Source organism: Zonotrichia leucophrys, chromosome 1, assembly GCF_028769735.1.
Source record: "Zonotrichia leucophrys gambelii isolate GWCS_2022_RI chromosome 1, RI_Zleu_2.0, whole genome shotgun sequence".
In the NCBI taxonomy this organism is placed as follows: Eukaryota; Metazoa; Chordata; class Aves; order Passeriformes; family Passerellidae; genus Zonotrichia; species Zonotrichia leucophrys.
Genome location: NC_088169.1, coordinates 78,855,593 through 78,877,503, shown reverse-complemented (window position 1 = coordinate 78,877,503; position 21,911 = coordinate 78,855,593). Strand labels below are relative to the sequence as shown.

Here is a 21,911-nt window from a genome sequence, read left to right as displayed (position 1 = left end):
AAGAAGACTTAAGTACTATAAAATGCACAGACATGTCTCCTCATATGCACAGGAGAAAATACTGCCTACAGGACTTAGGAGCAAGAAACTGACTGTATTTTATTAACCACCAACTTCCCAGATCTGTAACTGCTATTTATACACTCCAATCCCTTTGGTAAAGTTGGCTTTAAGGTGTTTTTAACATCTCAACCCAAATTACAAAGTATCTATGGATTTCCAAATCCATTTTCACTTCCAACTACTTCAATTCTGTTCTTGCCTGACCTATAACTTATGTTAAAACATATGGCAGGGTATTTGCTAAAAAATCCCTCCAAGATATATATACCCTAAATCAATTCTAAACAGTTTTGGATTTAAGACCAGGAAGGGGGTGGAAGGAGAACCTAAGAGTGCTTTGTTGCGTTTCTTTTGGGGTTTTGCTTTGCTGTTTTTTTTTCTTTTTTTTTTTTTTTTTCCCCTATGAAACTAACTGAAGCAGCCAAAAGTTATTTAGAGTTAGTTTATGAAGTGAAAATTCTGTAAACTTTCTACTGGAAAGGCAATTTACTCTCCATTCCAGATACTGACATGCTCAATATACATTAAAAAAAAAAACCAAAAAAACAACAACAACAACAAACCTTCATAAAGGTTATTATTAAATACTTTGGAGAAAGATTTAGGAAAAATACTGCACATGCATTCAGTAGGAATCCCTAGTGGCTGTCTCATTTACCTCATTACACACATGTGCGTGCACATACAGAGTGCTAATTGCACTCCAAAAGAAAACTGCAGGCACAGACTGCAAGAAATTAGGTGGGTCTTTCCCCTGGTTCCCTCCTCCCAATGGACGCCCACTATTCTTCTAAAAATTCCCCACAGAAAAAGAGAGTGCTAATTGTAGCTATCACAAAGTGTTTTTCCATCGTCACAGAAATTTAATTCCTAAATTTGAGCCAATGCACACGCAGAGGCAGAGACCAAATAGAGGTAGGAGTGGTGATGAATCCACATAGCAATTCTGTGCAGGGAAAATTTAAACACACAACAAGAGAATAATCCCATAACTGGCATATCCACATTAAAATCTTGAAAAGCTTATTTTCAGCCTCTTAAATCTAACTTATTCCACACCCTCCTGTGAGAACATTGCACAGCCCAGGCATTTGCCACCCATACCACAGAGTTACCACAAAATGCATCAGTTCCCTCTTTAGGGCTTGTTCTCTTACAGTCTTTCAGGAACAAAATGGGACCTCTCTGTCCCACAGTAGTGAGACGCTTAGCTCAAATCTCAGTACCTGAGTACTCAAGTCCAAGTAACACTTGGGAGTTCAGGCTGTCTTGTGCCAATGAAAGCTGCACAAGATACTCAGGCATGTAAGGAAAGAGCTAGAGCAGAGAACATGCTCGTGCCACTATATCAATTAATGGTACTGCCTCATCTGCAATATCCAAGGCAAGGCCACATCTCAGAAATTTCAAAGAAAACAGCAAAAATAATCAGGACCTTAAAAAGATCTCTCATAGAACTGACTTTCAAAATTTGTGGAACAATCACAGAGATGTCAATTCAAAGAAACTCAGACAAAGAATGACAAGGGAAAGGATCTCCATTGTCCTCAACTTAAGACCTGAAAGAAACCAGCATTAGCTGGCCATCACACATAACAACTGTTCCCTTTGGGAGCTGGCACCAGGCTGCAAGAGGAAGCCCAGGGAGCAAACGGTAACACACCAGCACCGACAGCAATGATTAGAGGGCAGCTGGTGGGTCTGCAGTTGCACTGGCAATACCAGCACGACAGGCTGTACACAGGTACAGAAGAGATCATCTGACCCCCAAGAACTGCTCTCCAGCATAAGACACTCCCAGGAATGAGGAGTGAAATGATGAATGCGTGAGTTCCTCGAGGAGAATTAAGTCAATCTGCAGCAGTAGAAACTGTCTCTTTTTCCCTATACTCTAATACAAGTAGGAGCATGGGAATGCAATTTCTCTAGGTCTGCCTACCACTGACAAGCAGCCACTGGAGTGTAAAGGAATGGCCCAGGTTTACAGCTACACACAGGTGCACTGCAGCCACTCACAGCACCTCTGCAAGAGTGAGCTTCAGGTGAAGCACAGAAGACATGTGCCAAATTGTGTTCACACAGTATTGATGCAGGTGAGGAGCAAGAAGCCAGCAGAAGCAGGTGCTCACACTTAGCCTGCAGTGACACTATTGTAAATAAGTAATCCTCTGCTTTACCATCTCTCCTGAAAAACTACTCTAAAATGAAAGAGGAGCTGCATTTGTTCCAACCAAGGCAGAACTTTAGATTGCTTAGAAATAAAAAAGCAGGCAGGCTGTGAAAAAATCTCTCCTGAATATTATAGGAACTGTGGCACAGCATGAAATGATGGCCTCCTAATGGCCTCCAGGAACACACAGGCATCTTCTGCTCAAAAAAAAAATCTCTCGTGCAGCTAAGTGAACATTCCTCTGAGGACACTGTTTTTGATTGCTAGTGAGTACAGATGCTCTGTTGAATGGGAAACCAAACAAGCTGAGGAGAGCTGGAATCCCTGCCCAGACAGCTTACAGTTCACACAGATAAGGTGACAAAAGGGAGGAAAGAGTCACAAGACACAATTGGGATTGCAAAGAAAACATGTTGAACCATCTTAACCACCAGAAGGGAAGACAACTTCAGTTCTAAAAAGGAAATATTGGCTTGGCCTCTACTTCTAAAGGTAGTCCTCAAGTGTCACAAAAACTGTGAGAAGACGAGTTGGACATCAAAACTGAAAAAAGAATTCCACATATGCAAACTTCAATAAAAAAAAAGAAAGTTAAGTAAGAAGTAAGTTTATTTTTTTTTATAATATCATATATATAACATAAGATTATACAGTTACAGCTGTAGCAGAATTTGCAATTTTATTCATATCAACAAGCCACTTAGCCTCAGGCTAAAAATGATATTTCCTGTATGTTAGAGTGACTGAATACCCTAACTTCACAGAGGGACAACTTCAGACATACTACATGTTTCTACACCCAGGCGTGTTCAGAAGATAACTATTTGTATCCATAGGCAAAAGGTGCAAACTATCACAGAATGCACATAAACTACTGATTAATTTCCAAATCTTAGCTTAAAATTGGCTAATAAGCTGCCTTTAGAAAGAAAAATTCATATACTTGTCATGAACAGGTGGACTCTCAGTTATTAATTATGGATGACTGAGAAAGCACTCATGGGATGAAAAATCACCATGCTTGTCAAAGGAATTAGCTTTGTACTCAGAGATTTTTATGCAATTTTACTGTGCTTACATTTTACAAAGATTCTCAACCACAGCTGAGAAATGCAGAAGTTGTTAGTACAATGTACCACTACCAACAGTTTTATACTCAGGGACTTTTTTTTAGAGCTAAGATATATCAAAAAAACCCTTGGCTTCATAAGAGAAACATACAAAGAGCTTTCAAAACTCCTGTGACACCGAACTAGAACTCTGAATTTATAATTAACTAATCTAATAGCAGACCTAAAAGAGCTCTGTTTGGACCTTTCTTATGTCAGAGCAATTCATTGTGACAGAAGAATATTTTTATTAGCTCAGAGATTACAATCTTGCTCTGAAAGAAGATACTTCCAAGGACTCAGTGTTTACAAACAGGCAGAAGCTCTCAAGACTGAACACCTCATGTATATATACATACACATAACATACATACATACATACATACATAAGGAGGATAACGTATATACAACTGACAGGTTGAGGATTTCACTTACTTAAAGCATCTAAAAGAAAATGGAGCAACTTTGAAAATTCACCTCCAAGTGAGGATTGCAGAGTTAGCTTTTTCAAGATTAAACAACTTTATAAAGAAGCATATCATATGGTAGAGATTAAACTTCAATTTCACCTGTTTGACTTCAGGTCCTTTCAATAACCTGGCTAAATACATTTTGGCATTACTGAAAATTGACATTATTTTACCATAGCAAACTCACAGAAGCAAGATGTTCTCTGAAGGAGGCCACATTTTTGTATTTTTTTTTTTAAACAAAACATACCCTTAAATCTGGAGAGAAGTTGTCTGCTGAGGTGGAGATGGAGTCAGACGACAAAGCAGAAGCAGATTTGGTGTGAGTGGAATGGTCCGACTGCGACGTGGAAGCGCTACAAAGAGAAACACCAGAGCGTATCAAAACTGTGCTCGAGAAAGTTCAAAAGCTGACAAGCCCAGCCACTCTCTTACAGTCATATCAGGCATTTCCCACTGTTCCTCCCTTTCCACTCTCAGTTATTCAGCCCTCAGCAGTGCTTTAAGAGAATCTGTTCTACTTGCCATTACCAGTGATTACCAAAGCGTACACAACTCTCTACTAAAACTCAGCTCTGACTGAGCCAACATTAACCACAACCACCACCTTGAGCAGAGGAACCCACTCAGTGCCCAAAGCTGGGTGAGCAGCTGCAGTGGAGCTGCAGGTTGGGCTGTGTGTGATGAGAGCCTGAGCCAAGAGGCCAGAACTGCCAACCCACTGCACAGCCAAGGGCCTGGGGACCTGCAGCCCGGCCAGGTGACCGGACACCCAGAGACACGGCAGGAGCCAGTGACCCCAGACCTTCCTGCATTTACACTGGCAGGGTATAAGAGCCCAGGGCTTCCTTTGTTTGGGGTCCCTCCTCAGAGGCACCAGCTTGAGCTGCTATTTTGTTATTTAGTTACTGCACCAAGATTAAGTTGTTTTAAGGATGGACTCATCTTAGGCCCTGCTGCGGGAAATCCGGGGTGGAGATGGTAACGCATCTTGGTCTGTCTGTGAGCGCGGGGTGCGCAGCTGCAAGGGGGCTTTACTCCCCGCTCAGGTGCTGAGAGAGCGACTGTCAGACTGGCTCCTGGATGGTTGGATGGGGAAGTTTCCTTAGCACTGGAACAAATCCTAAATTACAGAGCTAAGGGCCTCCATTTCAGCCCTTCAGATGGGAGATATTAGTGTGCTGCAAGGGGATGAAAACAGACAGACTCCTGAATGCGCGCCAGTACAGCCCGGACCGCAGCTGTACAGCAGGGAAGAAATTCAGAATTAAAACTCTTTTCATTGCACACAACTTTTCTTCTTCAAGGATGCATGCAAAGCTGAGGAGAATAAAAAGACTCTCCCAGCATATGTCTCTGGTGATATAAAATACAATTCTCTAAATAACAAAGCAAAACAAAAATTTTCCTTTTCTATACAGTTTTCCTAATATAGCTGTAAACAATTAAAATAAGCTTATATTTTACAGCATTTTTATGCTGCAACCTCTCCTAGAACCCTAATTGCTTAAAATGAGTATTTGATACCAAGGCTTTTAAAACCCCAGATGGCTGCAAATAAAGATCCTATGAGGTACAATGTTACTTCCTGAAGTCACTGTACAGAGATAAATACTACCTGTGCCAATTAATTCTTACCAACCCCACAAAGGTATTAGCTGGGTGTAAAGATACTCTTAAGGATCAGCTATCAGACTTGGAAGCCTTGGCTGAAGCAGAATACCACCAGGAGTATTAACTGTTACTACTTATGTTAATTAGACATGTGACAACCTAGAAATAGCTGTATCTGAGCTTCCAAAGGGCCTGGAGATTTGGTTATTGTCTGAAAATTGTTTTGCTCCTGATAAACAGCCACCAAAAGGCCAAAATGTTCCATTTTTATTTCTATTCTTTAGAGTTTGGCAAAGTATTGCACAGGGAGTGTTAAAAAGGACCACAGAAAAATTGGGCTCTTGCTGGGAGTTAGTCCTGTCTGTTCAAGAATTAAAGAGCACTGTCACCTCTTTCATCCTGAGAAGCAGAAACTTCAAAATGGAACCTTTAGGAACAGTAAAAAGTTATTTAAAACAAATTACACTGGTGTGCCAATCGATTAGCACAATTCCACAGAATTCACTTGTTGTACAAGGTTCAACAGCCAATCACTCAGCTTTCCAATGTGCTCAGCTCCAGTGGTGTTGCCAGGTAAACTCACACAATTCTGGATGACCAGAGTGACTTGTGCATACAACTCATGCCCCAGCCACCCTACAGCCTCTGTTCAGGCAGAAAATCATCTTACACCAAAACAGCAAGAACCAAATCTGTAAAACCTCCAATTCTTGTGAAAGAAAAGGCCTCATATAAGCACTGTATCTGGGTATAGTTTCACATTACAACAAATCTGATATAAAGTTTCTGCTGCTGCTGCTGGACTGCTCACATTCCTCTCTCCTCTGGACCCAGAGTGCACATTGCTGCCATCTCCATTGTGCTGGACAGGCATCATGGGATGCACGGCTCAATCTGCCCATCTGACAGGGCAGTAAACTATTAATAAACATGAAGAGAGTCTGCTGTTGGGTAACAAGGCTGATTGGATTCATTACATGGCTATATAAATCATCAGATGCAGAACAAGAGAGGGAAGGAATCTGTATCTGGAGATGATGAGGAAGGCTGAGAACACTTTGCGCACAGCAGCCTGCAGGCATGCTAAATTAGGCTTAACACTAAACCACATTTTTACATTACTCTCCTTAAATGAGCTCAGACCCCTTATGTGCTCCCTTGAAACTTCTTTCAGCCTGGTTTCTGCACGGTCAGTCTTCACCTTTGTCTTTGCACCCATTTAATTATCCTTATTTTTAAAAGCATGTTAAAAAAAAAAAAAAAAAGCACTTAATTTAATCATTCCACAGAGCAGCACCCATTTACTGTACAGCAACTTATAAGGATATGGCACTTACAGTGTACTTTAAGGTACTCAAAAGTCATCAATGAAGACCAAGCAGACACTGCAGATGCTGTTATTGTTGGGTGACAAGCCTGACTCCTGTCCCTGAGTCCCCGCCATGCCTTCTCCCAAATCAGCTCCAGCCGAGGGAGCCAGAGACTGAGGGTAAGCCTCCAGAAGCCTTCTAGCTCCCTCCCCTTTCAGGGCCCACTCTTTTGTGTATTTAAATGCATTTTAAAGGTCAGCAGCTCTGCTGAGTTTACGAATCCTTTAGCACAGGTGTAAGTACCCAAGCCAGGGCACACCAGCAGCTGACCTGGCCCTGTGGCCCATGCAGGACAGCTTACTCAACCAAGCAACCACAGCAAAATCACAGTAACCTACTGGCAGAACCATTTCCATCAAAAATTTAATGTCCTTTAGAGACAGAAAAGGGGGCTGGAAAGACCAGACAGGTTTAGTGGAGCGTGCTAGTCTCTGCCCCAAAGTGAGGACAAGCTAGAGCCAAACAGTTCCCAAGAGCTGTCTGCCTAACTTGCTCTGAACAGCTCCCAGGGAGGGAGAGTGCTAACAAAAGGATCAACATTTCACCAGGTTTCCTGCTGACACAACTTGTCTGCCCAGATGCATTTCCAGTGACTGCTTAATACACAAGCAGCGATTTTCTAATCATTATAAACCAAAGATTTTTATGAAATTGTTAATTAATTTCACTTTCAAACTAAGGGCCAAACAGTATGCAGGGGGAAAAGAAAAAGAAAAGGGGGAGAACAATAATACACAGCATGTCTGAGCTGTGACTGTGTTTTCTGTTTATTGATCATGCTTGGCTTCAAGTGGCTGTTAAAGAACAAAAGCATTTGCATTTTAGAAGTAGATTTTCAAAAGCTCCCCACACCAATGTCCCTGTGTTCCTGCAGAAACCACCAGTGAAGCCTCCCTCCAGTGACAGCAGTGGGAGCCTTGGGGAAGCAATGCCTGCAGACACAGCAAACAATACCCCTGGATTATGCAGCTCAGCACAGGATGCATAGGTTGCATATGTTTGGCTCGCTACCTCTATTCTCCTCATCTGCCATTTCCAGGGAGCTGAGATGGAAGGAAGGAGCAGACAGCAGAAAGGCCACTGGTTTGTGGCTCCCTCCTCTTATCGTTGTCAGGCAGCTGCACAGCTCCAGCTCCACTGCTTAGCAAACTAATTAATCTGATGTCCCTGCATGCACATGGGAAGTTTATTAGTTTCAGTGGTTTAGTCAATCTTAGCTCCCCTTTGCTGCCAATACAACAGCAAAGATCCTCAAACCACAGAGTTTCATATGCCTTTGGATAAGGGAGAACAGGAGAGCATCCTGGGACCGGCACACAAACTCAGAGTGAGGACACAAGAGCTCCCTCCATGCTTTGCCACCAGCCCCTCTGCAAGCAAATCACTTACTTGTGCCTCTGCCATGGCTTCTGCACATTATCCCAGCTTTTGCCAATTTGAAGTTAAAGCTGTCTCGTGCAGTGCTTTTGGCAGCCTGATGGGTATGTCTGGCAGCAGCTTAATGTGCTGAAGACCCCACTGAGGACATTCTGTTCTCACAGGCACAAGCCCCCAACAGCTGCATCTCACCAGTAAGGCAACACAGAGTAGACTGAGGGATGGCCAGGGCATGATGGACACATTTAAGTGCTGGGTTGGGGGGCACCTGACAAACATGTGAGAACACAGGTAAGTTTGGACAGATCTGAGCCAGGGTTAGAAACCACTAGGGCTGTGCCAGTCACTGCGATCTGCAATACTACTTAAACATGCAAAATTATGGTATTGGCTCTGAACTTCATTAAGGTTCTGGAAAACAGCATATACTCAGATCACAAAATACTTTGAATCTGCCTATAGAAAAATAAGTGAGCTCCTGTGAGGAACCAGGGATGACCAAGGACCTCCTGGAGCTTTTCTCTTCCCCATGCTTCAGGCCCAGACAGCTTTTCCTTGTCCATGTTGATGGATGTCTGTGTTAAGCATGAAAAGAGACCCCTTAAGCAGGTCAAAAGCACCTTCAGGGAAAGGACCTTACTCTTGTGACTGCCATCCCTATTTGCTCCTCTCCTCATTCCTCCCCCATGCAGAAGCAGGAAACAGGTCTAGGGTGCAACTAACACTGATCTATCTTTCCTCTTGGTAATTATTTTTATTATTTAGATGTTTGTCTTTATAGCCAGATTTTGATTGATAAATGGTCCAAACGCGAGCTGTCGGCACAATGGTCTTATACAACGTCTGCACGCAGTAGTAACCCTTTGGCTATAAGGAATACATACAAGCAACTAGTCAGAGTAAAAACTGGAAACTGAGCACAGTGACTCAACTCCTGATAAAGTGTTCATTGTTATTATAAGGACTATCTCACAATATGCCAGGTGGTTTTCAAACATAATTCAGACTCAGACAGATGCCCTCCGGTGGTTCCTGTTCAGGCAATTGAAAGGTATTACTGCACCCGTAGCAGAATTGAAGGCATGCCAGCATGCTGAGCTTAAAGTGTCAACAAAGATGGAAAAGAGCTGCAAACAGAAGTGTCTGTGATGCACAAACCTGACCTGTTAAACTAAGAACATGCAGGGGAAATCTGTGGTAAAGTCTTAAGCCACTTCAAAAAGTAACATTAAATGGCATTTGCCATTAATGATACAAGGTAATCTCCCTGCAATGTAAAAAAAGTGATGTATAAGAAAGCCCAGGAAGAGAAATAAAATTCATAGTTGCCATTTGCTCTGGCAACTGTTACACTAGGAGTCTGAATATGAAGTTTTTTCTTTCCTAGCATAGAGAAGCAATAGTTTTCCCTGGAAGTAGAAAGCACAAGTAACAAGCTTCTGAAGAGGGTGCTTTGATCTTGTGAGGATCTGAGCACGACAGTGAGCCCAAGCCAGGTAGAAGATAAGCACAAAGATGCAAAGAAATGCCAGAATCAAACCATGAAGCCCTGAAACTTTAACTTGATGCAGACCAATGCACCATTTCTGAAGGACTGAGCTCTTCTAGCTGTATCTTTACCCCTGTTGTTGGGAACTTAATACAACATTCTTCATACTACAAAGCCGGGATATTTTAGTTAGCTGTCTTCACACTCCAGAGGAAAGAAAAACTCCTACTCTGTGATCTCTGTGAAAAGCTTTCTGTGAACATCAGCCTAAGGATGATGTCTTCTCTTATATGGTATGACTCAAGAAGAAAAGTCACAAAAACCACTTTCATGTGTCACTTAAAACCAAACAACAACTTCTGGCAAAATCTTTGACAGAAGTCACAAAATGAATATGAGGTGTGATCTGCCTAAACCATCTCAGCCTGTAATTACTGAGAATGGTCATTGCTGAGCAAGCTCTTAGAAGTGTGCCTCATTCTGGTCAGCAAAAACATGAAGTATACATATAGTCATTCTACTATACTCCTGATCAGCAAGAACATAAATTCTATACACTTGCCAAAGACAAGTAAATCCTGTGCAGAAAGGGACTGGATATGATGAGGGTGGTGAGACACTGGCACAGGTTGCCCAGAGAAATTGTGGATGTCCCATTCCTGGAAGTGTGCAAGGCCAGGTTGGACGGGGCTTTGAGCAACCTGGTCAAGGGGAAGATGTCTCTGCCCATGGCAGGGGGGATCTTTAAGGTCCCTTTCAACCCAAACCATTCTATGGTTCTATGACACTTGTTCAGACTGAAAAGTTAAAAAGAGACTTTTGTCTTGCTTCAAAGTAAGACACTGTCTAAATAAAAAAAAAACAAACAAACAAAAAAAAAAAAAAAAAAAGAAAAAAAAAACCAAACCCCAAAACCAGAGAACATAAAAAGGAAGAAGGTAAGATTAGGTTCTGATCCCTAAAGTTCCCTTCCTAAATCCAGGAGCAGGAATATGCTGGTGTTAATATGAATTTAACACCCAGAACACTCCAAAAAATTCATGGAACAGAAGGGACACACATCTCTGGATAATATGCCCGCTTTGAGTTGCAGTATATGCACAGGGCATGAGGACACCTATTTTTTGTACCAAGGTCATAAAAACTAACCTGGCTCACTCCTATAAATAACACAACCAAAATCAGTAGTCAGTGATGAAAAAGCCACTCTTCCAGCACCTTCTTTATGAATATTCTATCTCTGTCAGTACAACAAGCAGCTGCTTCATTGCTCACAAAGATGTGCCAATTACTCAGACACTAATGGGCACGAGCTGCTCACACCATTTCTTCTGTATCAAACAGAATATTTTGTTTCAACAGTCACTGAACTGACACAGAAAACAGGTGAAAAAATGCACCACTGAGCAATACCGTTTCAGACTCAGAGGTCATAAATGAGAAAAACACTGTAGAAGGCAAATTTCCATTTCCTCTCTTCCTGTTTTTTAAAATTTTCTCATTATGTACATTCCTAAAAATTAATCAAGGTGAAAACTGCAAATTAATGACGACGAGCGGCAAATACAATTTAATTTGAAGCTTCAGATGCCAAGAGGGCTGGGTCCAATTGATCTGAATTTACAGCAGGGCCATGAATAGAAGCATTTGTAGCACTTGGGCAGTTCTCTTACATGTGTAATGCTCCAGAGGTATTGAGCACTCCTCACTCACTTCCCAAACTCAGACTGACAACACTTCCTCCCCAACACTTCCAACACTCCTTTTCCTTCAAGAGAAGAAAAGCTAATACTGAAAAACCTCCTGGGTCACATCAGAGCAGAGGGAGACAAACCAGTGCTTGTTCCCCATGAATGTGACTCTGTCCCAGCCAGCACTGGCTGAACTGGCTGGAACACCCAGCTGTTGCCCACATGAGACTCTCCCATTTGCAGCAGCTCTCTGTGGATCTGTGCTAAGGCCAAGTGGCCCCCACAGACCTTATCTGTGTATACACACATACTGCTAAGGGTCCTCAGAAGTCCCTCATACACCCCTCTCCAGGCAAGCACTTGAAAGCTCTGTTGGCATCTTGCCGGAACCAGGGCCTTGCAGCAGGAGCTGGGCACTCTCTGCTGGCCTCCACTCTGCTGCTGTAAACTAAGTTTAACATTTTAACACCATCCCTCCCAGAACAGGAATCCCACAGTGACTGGCACCACGTGTGCCCATTATAAAAGGCAATGCCTTTCTCAGAGATTTCACTGACTGACAAAGAAGTGGTATCTCCAGTGAGCAGTGACTGGATCTTAGTTTTTCACAGTGAAATAAAAAGTCAAAACAGACTAATTCTACCTAGACAACAAATGCCACAGGAAACTACCTATAGCATATGTAAGATGCTTACCCCTCTGAGCAGCCAGTACCATCTTTTAGACACATGCAGGACAGACAGCTATTAGTTTCAGGTGAGTTGACTGGAACTCACAATTTTTCTAAACATTTAAAGATCCCAGTTCAACCTCTGCTTGACCTGTGACAACCTCAGAGGGGAAGAACTAAAAGCCATAAACAAATATGCTTTTGAAGGAAAGAAAAGCACAGACTGCCAGGCTGCCTCTGGCATATATATTTATATTATATAATATTGCACTCTCACTATTTAAAAGGGCCACCAATGTCAAAGTTGACCATCATCTAAAAGAGAAGCCATTTTAGCAAACAAATCATGGTGCATGTATGTGACAGACCAAAAATAGCCCCCCATGTCACTTGCCTGAATGAAAAAGTCACTTCTGTTGTCAAGCAAAGCCGGGTCTCAGTCTGACTTCAATGTTCCAAGGGAGGAAAATTACATTTTTTAAAAGTTGATCCTTCCAAGTAGCATCCTGAGCTGAATACACAGTACATCTTTTTCCAGGAGCCATAAAGAAAATGCCCTATATTTTGACTGTGAACAAGCTTTTCTAGGAATGCAAATTTTGCTCTCAATAGTTACACAATGGACTACAGTGTCACAAGAACCGTTCGTGCTCCATTAGTCATTCTTTTGGTTTTTTTAAAACTGAAATTCACAAAAGGCCCACAGTGTGTGTAGAGCACTTGCTGAACAATAGGCTAATTGTTTAAAATATTTGCAAGATTCCAAGAATAAAGACCAACGCCCAAAGACAAACCAATATGCACCATGTAATTAATAACAGCAAGGAGCCCACAGTATCATGCTCTCATGAGTCAAAAGTCCAGAAGGTAAAAACCAGGAAGGACAAGAGCTATGAGACCCCTGGATCAATATTCTCTGATCAGCACAAGAAAGATAACTACAAAATGATCTGTATTCATGAGAGGAACAAAAGGGAAGTTCAGTTTCTAACAAGCTCCCAGCTGGTATGGGATGATCCTGAGCTACAAGAGAAAAGAAGAAAAAAAATATTCAAGAAATTGTTAGACTTCCACAGGGAACTGACATTTTGACTCTGCTCTACCAATTTAATTTCAGCCCATATCCAGGGAGTGCAAAGTTAGTTCCTACCTTCTGAAAGCAGGCTGATAATCCAGTATTTTGGTCTGATTCCAGTTCCTAATGGAAATGTTTGGATTGCAAAATCCAGCCCAGCACAAGCCCTTTTGCTTGCAGCACTGGGACTCTGGGCAGGGAGTGGCAGGCAAGGCAGGCATCCCACGTTCCCAGGTGACACACAATGCAAAGGCAGCCCTGTCCATCTGCCTCTGCCCTGGGCCTTCTTAGGGAGGAAGGTCTGACAGCATCCTAGAGATGCTGCACACATCTGGGTCTCTGCTCCAAAGCTTATGGGTTTCCAACCACCAGCACAGGCCCTCAGCATTGAAGATAAATCAAGATATAAGATGAAGAGAGGTTCAAAACACAACCCTGTTTACTGCCAACATAAACAAGGTTGTCTACGAGAACAGCACTCTCACCTGCTCTTCTCTGTGGCTTCCTGCACACTGGGTTATTGCTATGCTTCTTTTTAGCATCTCTGGTATTGTTCAGAAGAAGCCAGAGCCTTTGTTTTCAAATATCACATGCTACAGAGGGCAGGACTAAACTAGAAATGAAGATCTTGCCTGCCCTGAGAAAACTATTTCTAGGTCAAAAACATATGGCTGAGGTGGAGACATTCCAGCACCTCAGGCTTCAGATGGCTGAAGCAGTGCTGCACAGGGACAGACAGACTGCCATCAGGGAGATGGCTGATTGACAAGACGTCTGGCAAGAGATCTCCTGGGCTGTGATGAACCAGCACATGTCCTGACCTGCAGCTTTCTCCCTCAGACAGCCCAGGCAGTTGCCTCAGCCAAGGGAATCTCCATGCCACATGACTGCTCTGGCAGAACGGGACCTCACTAACCCAGCTTCAGGTGTCCCCTGGTGGTACAAGAACACCCACTGTCTGCTAGCCCTGCCTGTGGAAAACACTGATTCCAGAGCTCAGGACATCCTGTGGCAGAGAACTAAGATACCTGGGTGGTGCTGCTTTCTCCAATATCAGAGCAAATTTGCATTTCCCACTGCATCCCACAGAAGAAAGAGAGCTGGCAACATCTAACTGTCTCCACAAGTACTTTGAATAAAGACAAAAGCCATGATGGAAATCCTACATACAATTCAAAATCACCCTTGCAGTTAATCAATATTTATATCTACCTTATAAACATTGACATCCTTGCTTTAAAAACTTATCAAGCCAGAGAAAGACGCACAAGTAAAAAACTATCAGGATTTTGATGCAAATACAGACATTCCCATGCCAAGTTGCAAAAATTAGCAAGGAGAAAGAAAAAAATGGAAACACGAACAACAAATCTTTCGTTTTCTTGTTAATTTTTATTTTTTAGGAAAAGTCTATTAACTTGTTAAAGGAAAGAAAGAGAAACAAGAATTACATTAATGAGTACTTACCTTAAGACAGAAACAAGAACTCAATAAAAAGACAGATGTAACTTCTCTTTTACAATTTGTAGTCTGGCAGCACCTCAATTTCTAGCTATGTACTAAGAACCAGTTGTGTTTAGATTAACCAAATATATGTGTACTTCTCACAGTTCATGTGCTGTCTCAGTTTTTTCTTTAGCTTCCTTCCTATGTTCCTATTTAAGAAACACCTTAGTTAGAATATAACACATATTGTTAAACTTTCTGATTTTCTTTAAAACACATACCACACAACCCCTCACTCCAATAAACCTAACACCCACAGGAATTAAAAATACCAGTGATTTACTAATCAATGACATTACTTGTTCCATCCTGGGAAAAATCAAAAGAAGAAGGAAAGAATGTATAAATATAGCCAATGTGAAGAGTCTTGTATCACCTAGCAAAACTGTAACACCTTGCTAAGCTTTCACAGACACTACACAGCCATGTGCTCTGCCACATTCAGCTCAGAAAAAAGGAGTGGGAACACTTTATTCTGTTGACAGTTCAGCCCCTGCATGAAATTAGTCCCTAGCAAAATCTCAAAGCTCAAGTCAGACAAGTATTCAGTAATTTAGCAGCTTTGTTTCCCGAAATTCCACCTAGGCCAACACAAGATGTTTCCAGAAACACAGAGAACTTGTGTGAGGAGTGAAGACTGAGAAGGGATCTCAGCAGCATCTCAAGGTGGCTGCCAAGGGGATGGCGCCAGACTCACTTTGGTAGTGCTGAGCAACAGGATGAGGGGCAAGGGCCATAAACTAAAATACAAGAAGCTCCATCCCAACACGAGGAAGAACTTCTAGGGTACATGTTGAAAACGAAAGTCTTTTAATTCTTCTGCCTTGCAGTGAAATGAGGAATATAAACTATGCAAACTCATCTGAGGATTTTCTGTTCATCAGGTTCTCATTCATCTGAAATGAGGGCTAAACTAAGATCACCCACAGCCACTTCCTCCTGCCACTTCTGCTTCCTCAAGCAGAAATCAGTGTATGTGAAAAAACAAGTAACTCAAAGGGAGTAGGATCAATGAGGTCAGAATAGTTTGCCTCTGGCTTGTGGATAACATGGGTGTGTTTGCTTCTACTAAGCCAAGGGGAACCCAGGCAGAGGAGTTTAGACAGCTATTCAGCCTTCCTGGAGGGGATCCTCACCTTTGCTCTACTGAATTACTTGTGGAGTTTATTGATTCTGCTGAGGGTAGAGAGGTTTTAGATACCTTCTTCCAATGGAGATATAGCAATCTGAACCAGATCCTACCCTGGTTTCCTGAAGATCAGTGTCTTATGGCAGAGTAGTTTATATTTTCTGTGTGTTTAACTGAACACAGCCTTTTGCAGACACCAGAGAAAGCAAATGGGAAGAGGAAAATGCAAAATTAACAGAATATAATGTATTTCTCCAACTTGAGAGAAGCCTTGTCCAAGACAATCTGCACATATTCATGATATCCTTCTCATCTAGGTATTCCCTTGTGTTGCAAATCAAACTAACTTTTTTTGTAAAGCAAAAACTGCTGTGCTCTCCCTTCCTATATCCATTTTTGCTTAAATGCAAAACTTGTCACAAGTTACTATTTTCACTCCTCTGTAACACAGGGCTAAAACTGTCTAAATGTTAGAAAAATTATCAGTGGACAAACTAGACAAATATATACACATACATGGAGAAATGGGGTTTAGGAAATCAGACTACAAATCTCTGCTCTCTTCTCAGTTACGAATATATTTAGTTAACATGCAAAAAAGAGGGATGCTGTGAGTTAAGAAATAGCTCCTTCCTTTTTTGGAGTTGAGAACAACCCAAATTCAATGCTCTCTTTGCCCTTACCACAATGATGGGGAGGGAGTTCTGTGTAGGTGGTCACATCTGAATTACTCACTGTAGGCTCTACTTAGAGTCACTGTGGAGAAACTGAGATGACTCATTGTCTACAAAATTGATTCTTTCTCATTGTCTTCAAAAATAAAAAAATTAAGGAAAAAAAAAAAAAACACCAACCCAGAGACTACCAGAACTCTGTATTGATCCAATCAGATGAGAAAAATCTCATGCAGGATGCCTGTATTTTTCTCTATGAAAGGTGGAAGCAGAAAGTGGAATCCGAATGTGTAATCTAGAATCAGAGTATGTCTTAACAAAAAAAGGTGAACTCTGTCTTTCTGTTGTGCTAGAGACAGTGATGAGCACAGGCCGTACCCAAACAGGTGGGAATACTGAAAACCCAAGACTGCTCTGCTGGCACAAACCCTGGACACATCCACAACAGTCCCCCCACATCCTCCTTCTCACACCCCAGTGTTTAATGACTACTCTGTTAGCATGCTGCTTCACCTTTGAGGAAAAAGACTTGGGAAGCACTCCCTCATAAGGTGTGGGGGCTCATTTGCTGTGTGGGAGTGAGATACCAGTTCTAAGACTGGAAGACACAGCCTGAATTTTCAGGAACAGTCTACTCCAAAAGTCAACTTGGGTAAAATATGAACAGAAGATCCCACATTTTTAATTTATTTTCAGAGAAGTACTACTTACAAGTGAGATGCTGATCAGTTTTGATTTGTTAAAAGTATCTATCTGCTGGTTATTCAACTGATTTTGACAGTTCATCTCTGGTACTACAGGTCCCAGTGACCTGCCTTTACCTTCAGCATCTGCTCTCCACAGCAGGCAGGCCCTTCAATCTCACAGCTGCACCGAACTCATTCCCAGCCTCCAGTCCTTTCCTGGGCAGATTTAGCTCAATCTGTTCATGAAGGCGATCCTACTACCAATGTGTGCAATCTTTCTCTTTGAGTAGATCACTGAGCAGTGATATCAACTGAAGTCAACAATGGGATTTATTAAAAAAGCAATAAAAGCAGCACACCTGCTTTATTTTCACTAAAGGCAGAAGGTATGAATGAGGGTGTGGTTCAGCTCAGTAATTCATATATCAGTTCATTTTGTACTGGGGTAGAAACACAACAAACACTTTGATCACAAAACACCAAGCAATGATCACAGGTATATTCACTCCAGCAATTAGATTTTGTACAGAAAAAAATGGCTGGGTTAACCTTTAGCCCTGCCATTCAGTACTGCCATTGTTTTTCATAGGCCATAAGCTTTGTAGTGAATTTTCAAGGCCTTGGGACGTGTCACTTTTGCTTTGCCTTTTCTTGGCCTGCTTGTTTGGTTTAACTGGTTTAGGTGTGACTACAATTCCTGTAACTGGTCAGGCATGTATATCCCCTCTGTTTTATTTTTGTTTGTGTGTGGTACAACCACAGTTTTGCACAGACAACAGTAAAAAACAGCTATTCTATACAGAATATTTACCACTAATGTAACTTTGTAGAGAGAGAGGTATCACAGCAGAGGACTTGAGAAGTGGAGACACAGGGTGTGGCATGGAAGAGTAGAGGCACAGGATGAGAAACGGGGCACAGGCTTGGCACCTGAGACCATGGCCATAAACAAATCACCAATGGTCAGCCAAAGAAATGCAGACCTGGAGCTGGACAAAACTGGCCTCAGAGATAACAAAGCGAACACAGGAATTGCATCTAATAACAAAAAAGCAACTATGCATAGCAAAAACTCAGATGCAATGTGGAACTGCAGACCAATGAAGAAAAGAATCAGGTGTAAAGTTGTTTTACCAAACATACTAAAATGACCTCAGGTGGGTCGTACAGGAAAGAGAAAGAGAGAAAAAGAGAGAGAGAGAAAGAGAGAAAAGAAAAGAGAGAAAGCAACATGATGAACCTCATACCTTTCCCAAGAAAGCATTCCAGATGCTGACAATTTGCTCTAACACCCACTACTACCACAATAAAATCAGCAGCCTTGGAACCCAGAGGAGCAGAACAGGGGTGAACCTAACATCAGGAAGAGGGATAGAAACCAAGAACTAAAGGGACAACAGTTTTAACCGCTTTTTTTTTTTTCTTTTTCTGTAATAATTGCATCTGGATTAATCGTGATTAGACTTCCAAAAATTCAGTTACGCTAAGAATAAATTCTTTGCAATATAAAAACACACTGCCTTTTTGGCTGTGAACAAGGTTTTGAGTGTAACACTCTGTCTGGACATGCAGTCTTCACATGACAGTAAATAACTCCAGATAAAAATGTTGTTTTATTCTAAACAGGTGTTGCCAGTCTTCCCAGAACAAAGGAAAAAAAAAAAAAAAACATAAACTGCTGGTTTTCCAAATATTTCAGCAGAAATACAATCACACACCCATACCTGACCCAGACCAGATTTGAATCATTGGGTGACCCAGCATTAATGGCTCTGGAGCCATGGCCAGAAGACTACAGAAGCCAGATCTGTAAAGTGGGAGCATTTGTAAGGAGCTAACAAAATTACTAGAAAATCACCTTGAAGGGGTTATGGACTCAAAAACTGCTAACACTTTCTCTTCATTGAATCTATCAGGGTTTAGAAAGCAATGGCAAAGAATTCACGTAGCAGAGAAGCAAGAGAGAAACAAAAAAAAGGAGCTACCTTGAAATCAATGGAAAATTACTGAGTGAGAACATTCTCTGGCAAAAGTAACTACAGATGGTAGGAAAGGGAAAAGCAAATACTTGAAAAGTTCCACTGATTTTTTTGTTGTTGTCTTTCACTGATTTTTTTCTTCAATTAGCTCCCTGTACTGGGGCAATAAAAAAGCAAGATGTTCTTTCAGTTAAAAATGAAGACAGGGTAATTACTGTGACAGTGTCTCTCCTATATTCTCACTTCCCTGGGTTATCCCAGACATCTCCAGAAACCAAACACTTAATTCCCTTCCTGTCACACTCTTCCCCCATGGTGGAATGGGGTTCCCACGGACAATTAAAAAGACTTTTTCATGTGCTGTATTACAAGTGCACTTATACATAACACCCATATATCAAGGTGACCTCTGGACTGTTTCCTTCATTTTTTATGAAGGCCTGTTGTTTGTTTTCCTTGATTGAGCTTTCTGGTAACACAGAATATCCTGAACTGGAAGGGACCCACAAGGACCAAGTCCAGCTCCTGAGCCAACAAAAGCCCTTTGGTGTATGGATCAGGTCTCGTTTTACACTGCTGATACCCTCGGAACTGAAACACCAATAACAGTAAAGCAGGTCATCAGGAAAAGATTAATGAAAAAGAAGATGTGGGCAATTGATCTGCTGAGCCATTAAAGAGGTATTATGACCTTTCCAAATGCAGTTCTTGCCTGTACACACGAGGTGTAAAAGAATTAGCAAAGGAAGGGAGATGATAAAACATCAGAAATAGGTAACAAAATATGTTCGAGACAGGTGTTAACCTATCAGGAGCACAATCATGCAACAGATAGGAATTGTGTAACTTGACACTGTCAGGTCATCCACAATCTTCAAATTCAGGTTCTGTGATTGCAGCCCTGCTGTAAATAGCCTGTAGTTAAGGAAGTACGTGTACAACTCCGCGCTGTCTAGCAAAGAGACTGCCAGTCAGCACAGCATTACCATCTCTCTTCAGAGAAGGCAGTGCTTGATGGGACCCAGGAGAGTCGTGTTCTGAGCCCAGCTTCGCTCCTTGCCAGTTGTCAGATCCTGCCTCGTGTCTCCACTGCAGCTTCCCATCTCATCCTTAGACATTCTCACTCTGTGCCCAATCTCCTAGCAAGGAGTCTCAGTACTCAACTGCACTTCCAAGAGCTTAGTAAAACTGGTAAAATTACCCACCAGGCATTATTAAAAATAGAGTAGTCCTGGCTAAGGCACAAAATAAATTAAATAGCTGGTCCACATCTCCTCAACACAGAAAGCATCACCATCTGTACAGCAGCTAGAACTACAATACTGCAAGTTCCTGTGAGGCTTTTAAACACCAGCGCAACCTTAATTACAACACAATGAACAGGTGGGTGTCATTTGTATTTTATATTCTCAAATGGAAAATATGCTTAAACCCAAATATTTTTGTCATCAATAAAAAGCATTTTATTGAACAGTCAGAACTGGGACCAAGAGATGTGCATGTGCCAGACAGAGGAAAACTTTTAAGCTGAAGGTCTCGCACTCCGGGACCAGTAGAAATGGTTTCTGCTGAATGCAGAAGCAGAAATGTGCATGGCAAAGACTCCTAGTAAAAATAATTTGTGAATTCTTTAGAGGTAATGGTTTCTCTTCACTGCTATAAATTAAAAGCTCTAAAGTCCTTTTCACTAAATGTTATTTTCATTATTTTCTGCACCAAACCCTGAGACTATTAAAAAGATTCTCCTCATTTTACAGATCTATATGCAGGCAGAACTGCTATTTCTCTTCACAATACACAGTACACCAGAAAAAACACCCCTGTCTCAGAATGGACTTCAGTTGCAAGTAAATGTTAGAAATTATCACTCATTTATTAAAATCAATAATAATGAGCCCATCTGGAGTCACTAATTGTCTGTAGGCTTAGTGTCAAGTTCCTGAGATGCAAAACCAGTTCAACACTCAGCCAGCAATGTACTTGTCTTTAACATAACAACCTTGCTTTGCACTTATAAGAAATCAAATGCAAGAAATGCTCTCAAAGCCCATGAGGAAAAAGACAGCTACTCGCATTTCACCAAACACCAGAACTGGCAAAAATCTTCCCTTTCAAACTCTAACTTCAATGACTCATCACAGAACAACTCAATCAGCAAAGCTCACACATCTGGTAGCAATGTGGTGCTACAGCTAAAGCCCTCCTCAGCCAACAGCTCACAGACCCTACTCCTTCCATGGGGAAAGAATTCCTTCAACACAGCCTTAAATCAGAGCAGGTATTGACAGAGCCTTATTTGAGACAAGGGGGGAGTTCATACCTCATGGAGTTACTGGTTCAACAGACCTTGCTGCACTGATTTACACCGAGTTTATGTTTTCAGACTTATTCCTGCAAACATAAAGCCAAAGGAGCATGATTGCTCTCATATGCCTCAGCAAACGTGCAGTGCATCGGATCCACCGCGTCTGCAGACCTCTGTGGATGATAAACACCAGAACAAAGGTGATAACAAGCAACCAAGAGAGCCGTGACATCAAGCATTGCCACAGTCATGCTGCTGGGAAATATCTACCCACTGCCTTATCTTCCTCTAATTTTATACTGATGTTGAAATATCACTGACATCGCCTATAGCAGTTTTTTAACCGTACCATCACCTCCATACTTTTGCACAGGCAATACAAATTTATCTTCAGCAGACCTAAGAGAAAGCCTCTTAGTATCTTACTAGACCATTGTTCAGAATGAACTCTAATATGCTTTTTCTGAGGAATACAGAGAGATGTATGCTCATTTAGAAACTACAGAACATAACCACATGGACTGCACGAACAAA

General features: G+C 41.7%; 1 protein-coding gene across 2 annotated transcripts in view; it reads right to left on the bottom strand.

The window, feature by feature from the left end:
- Nucleotides 1-21,911, bottom strand: part of MTMR2 (myotubularin related protein 2) — a 62,652-nt gene that overhangs the window by 36,840 nt on the left and 3,901 nt on the right. The window contains exons 1-2 of one of the 2 annotated variants that reach the window (XM_064718664.1): nt 12,418-12,580; nt 4,063-4,168 (exon numbers count right to left, since the gene is read on the bottom strand). Coding sequence is in view for 1 of the 2 variants with exons in the window: in XM_064718655.1 (XP_064574725.1) it covers nt 4,063-4,168 (106 nt within the window). In the remaining variant the exon portion in view is untranslated. Of the gene's footprint in view, nt 1-4,062; nt 4,169-12,417; nt 12,581-21,911 lie in introns of those variants that run through there. The other variant, XM_064718655.1, reaches the window with a different exon arrangement.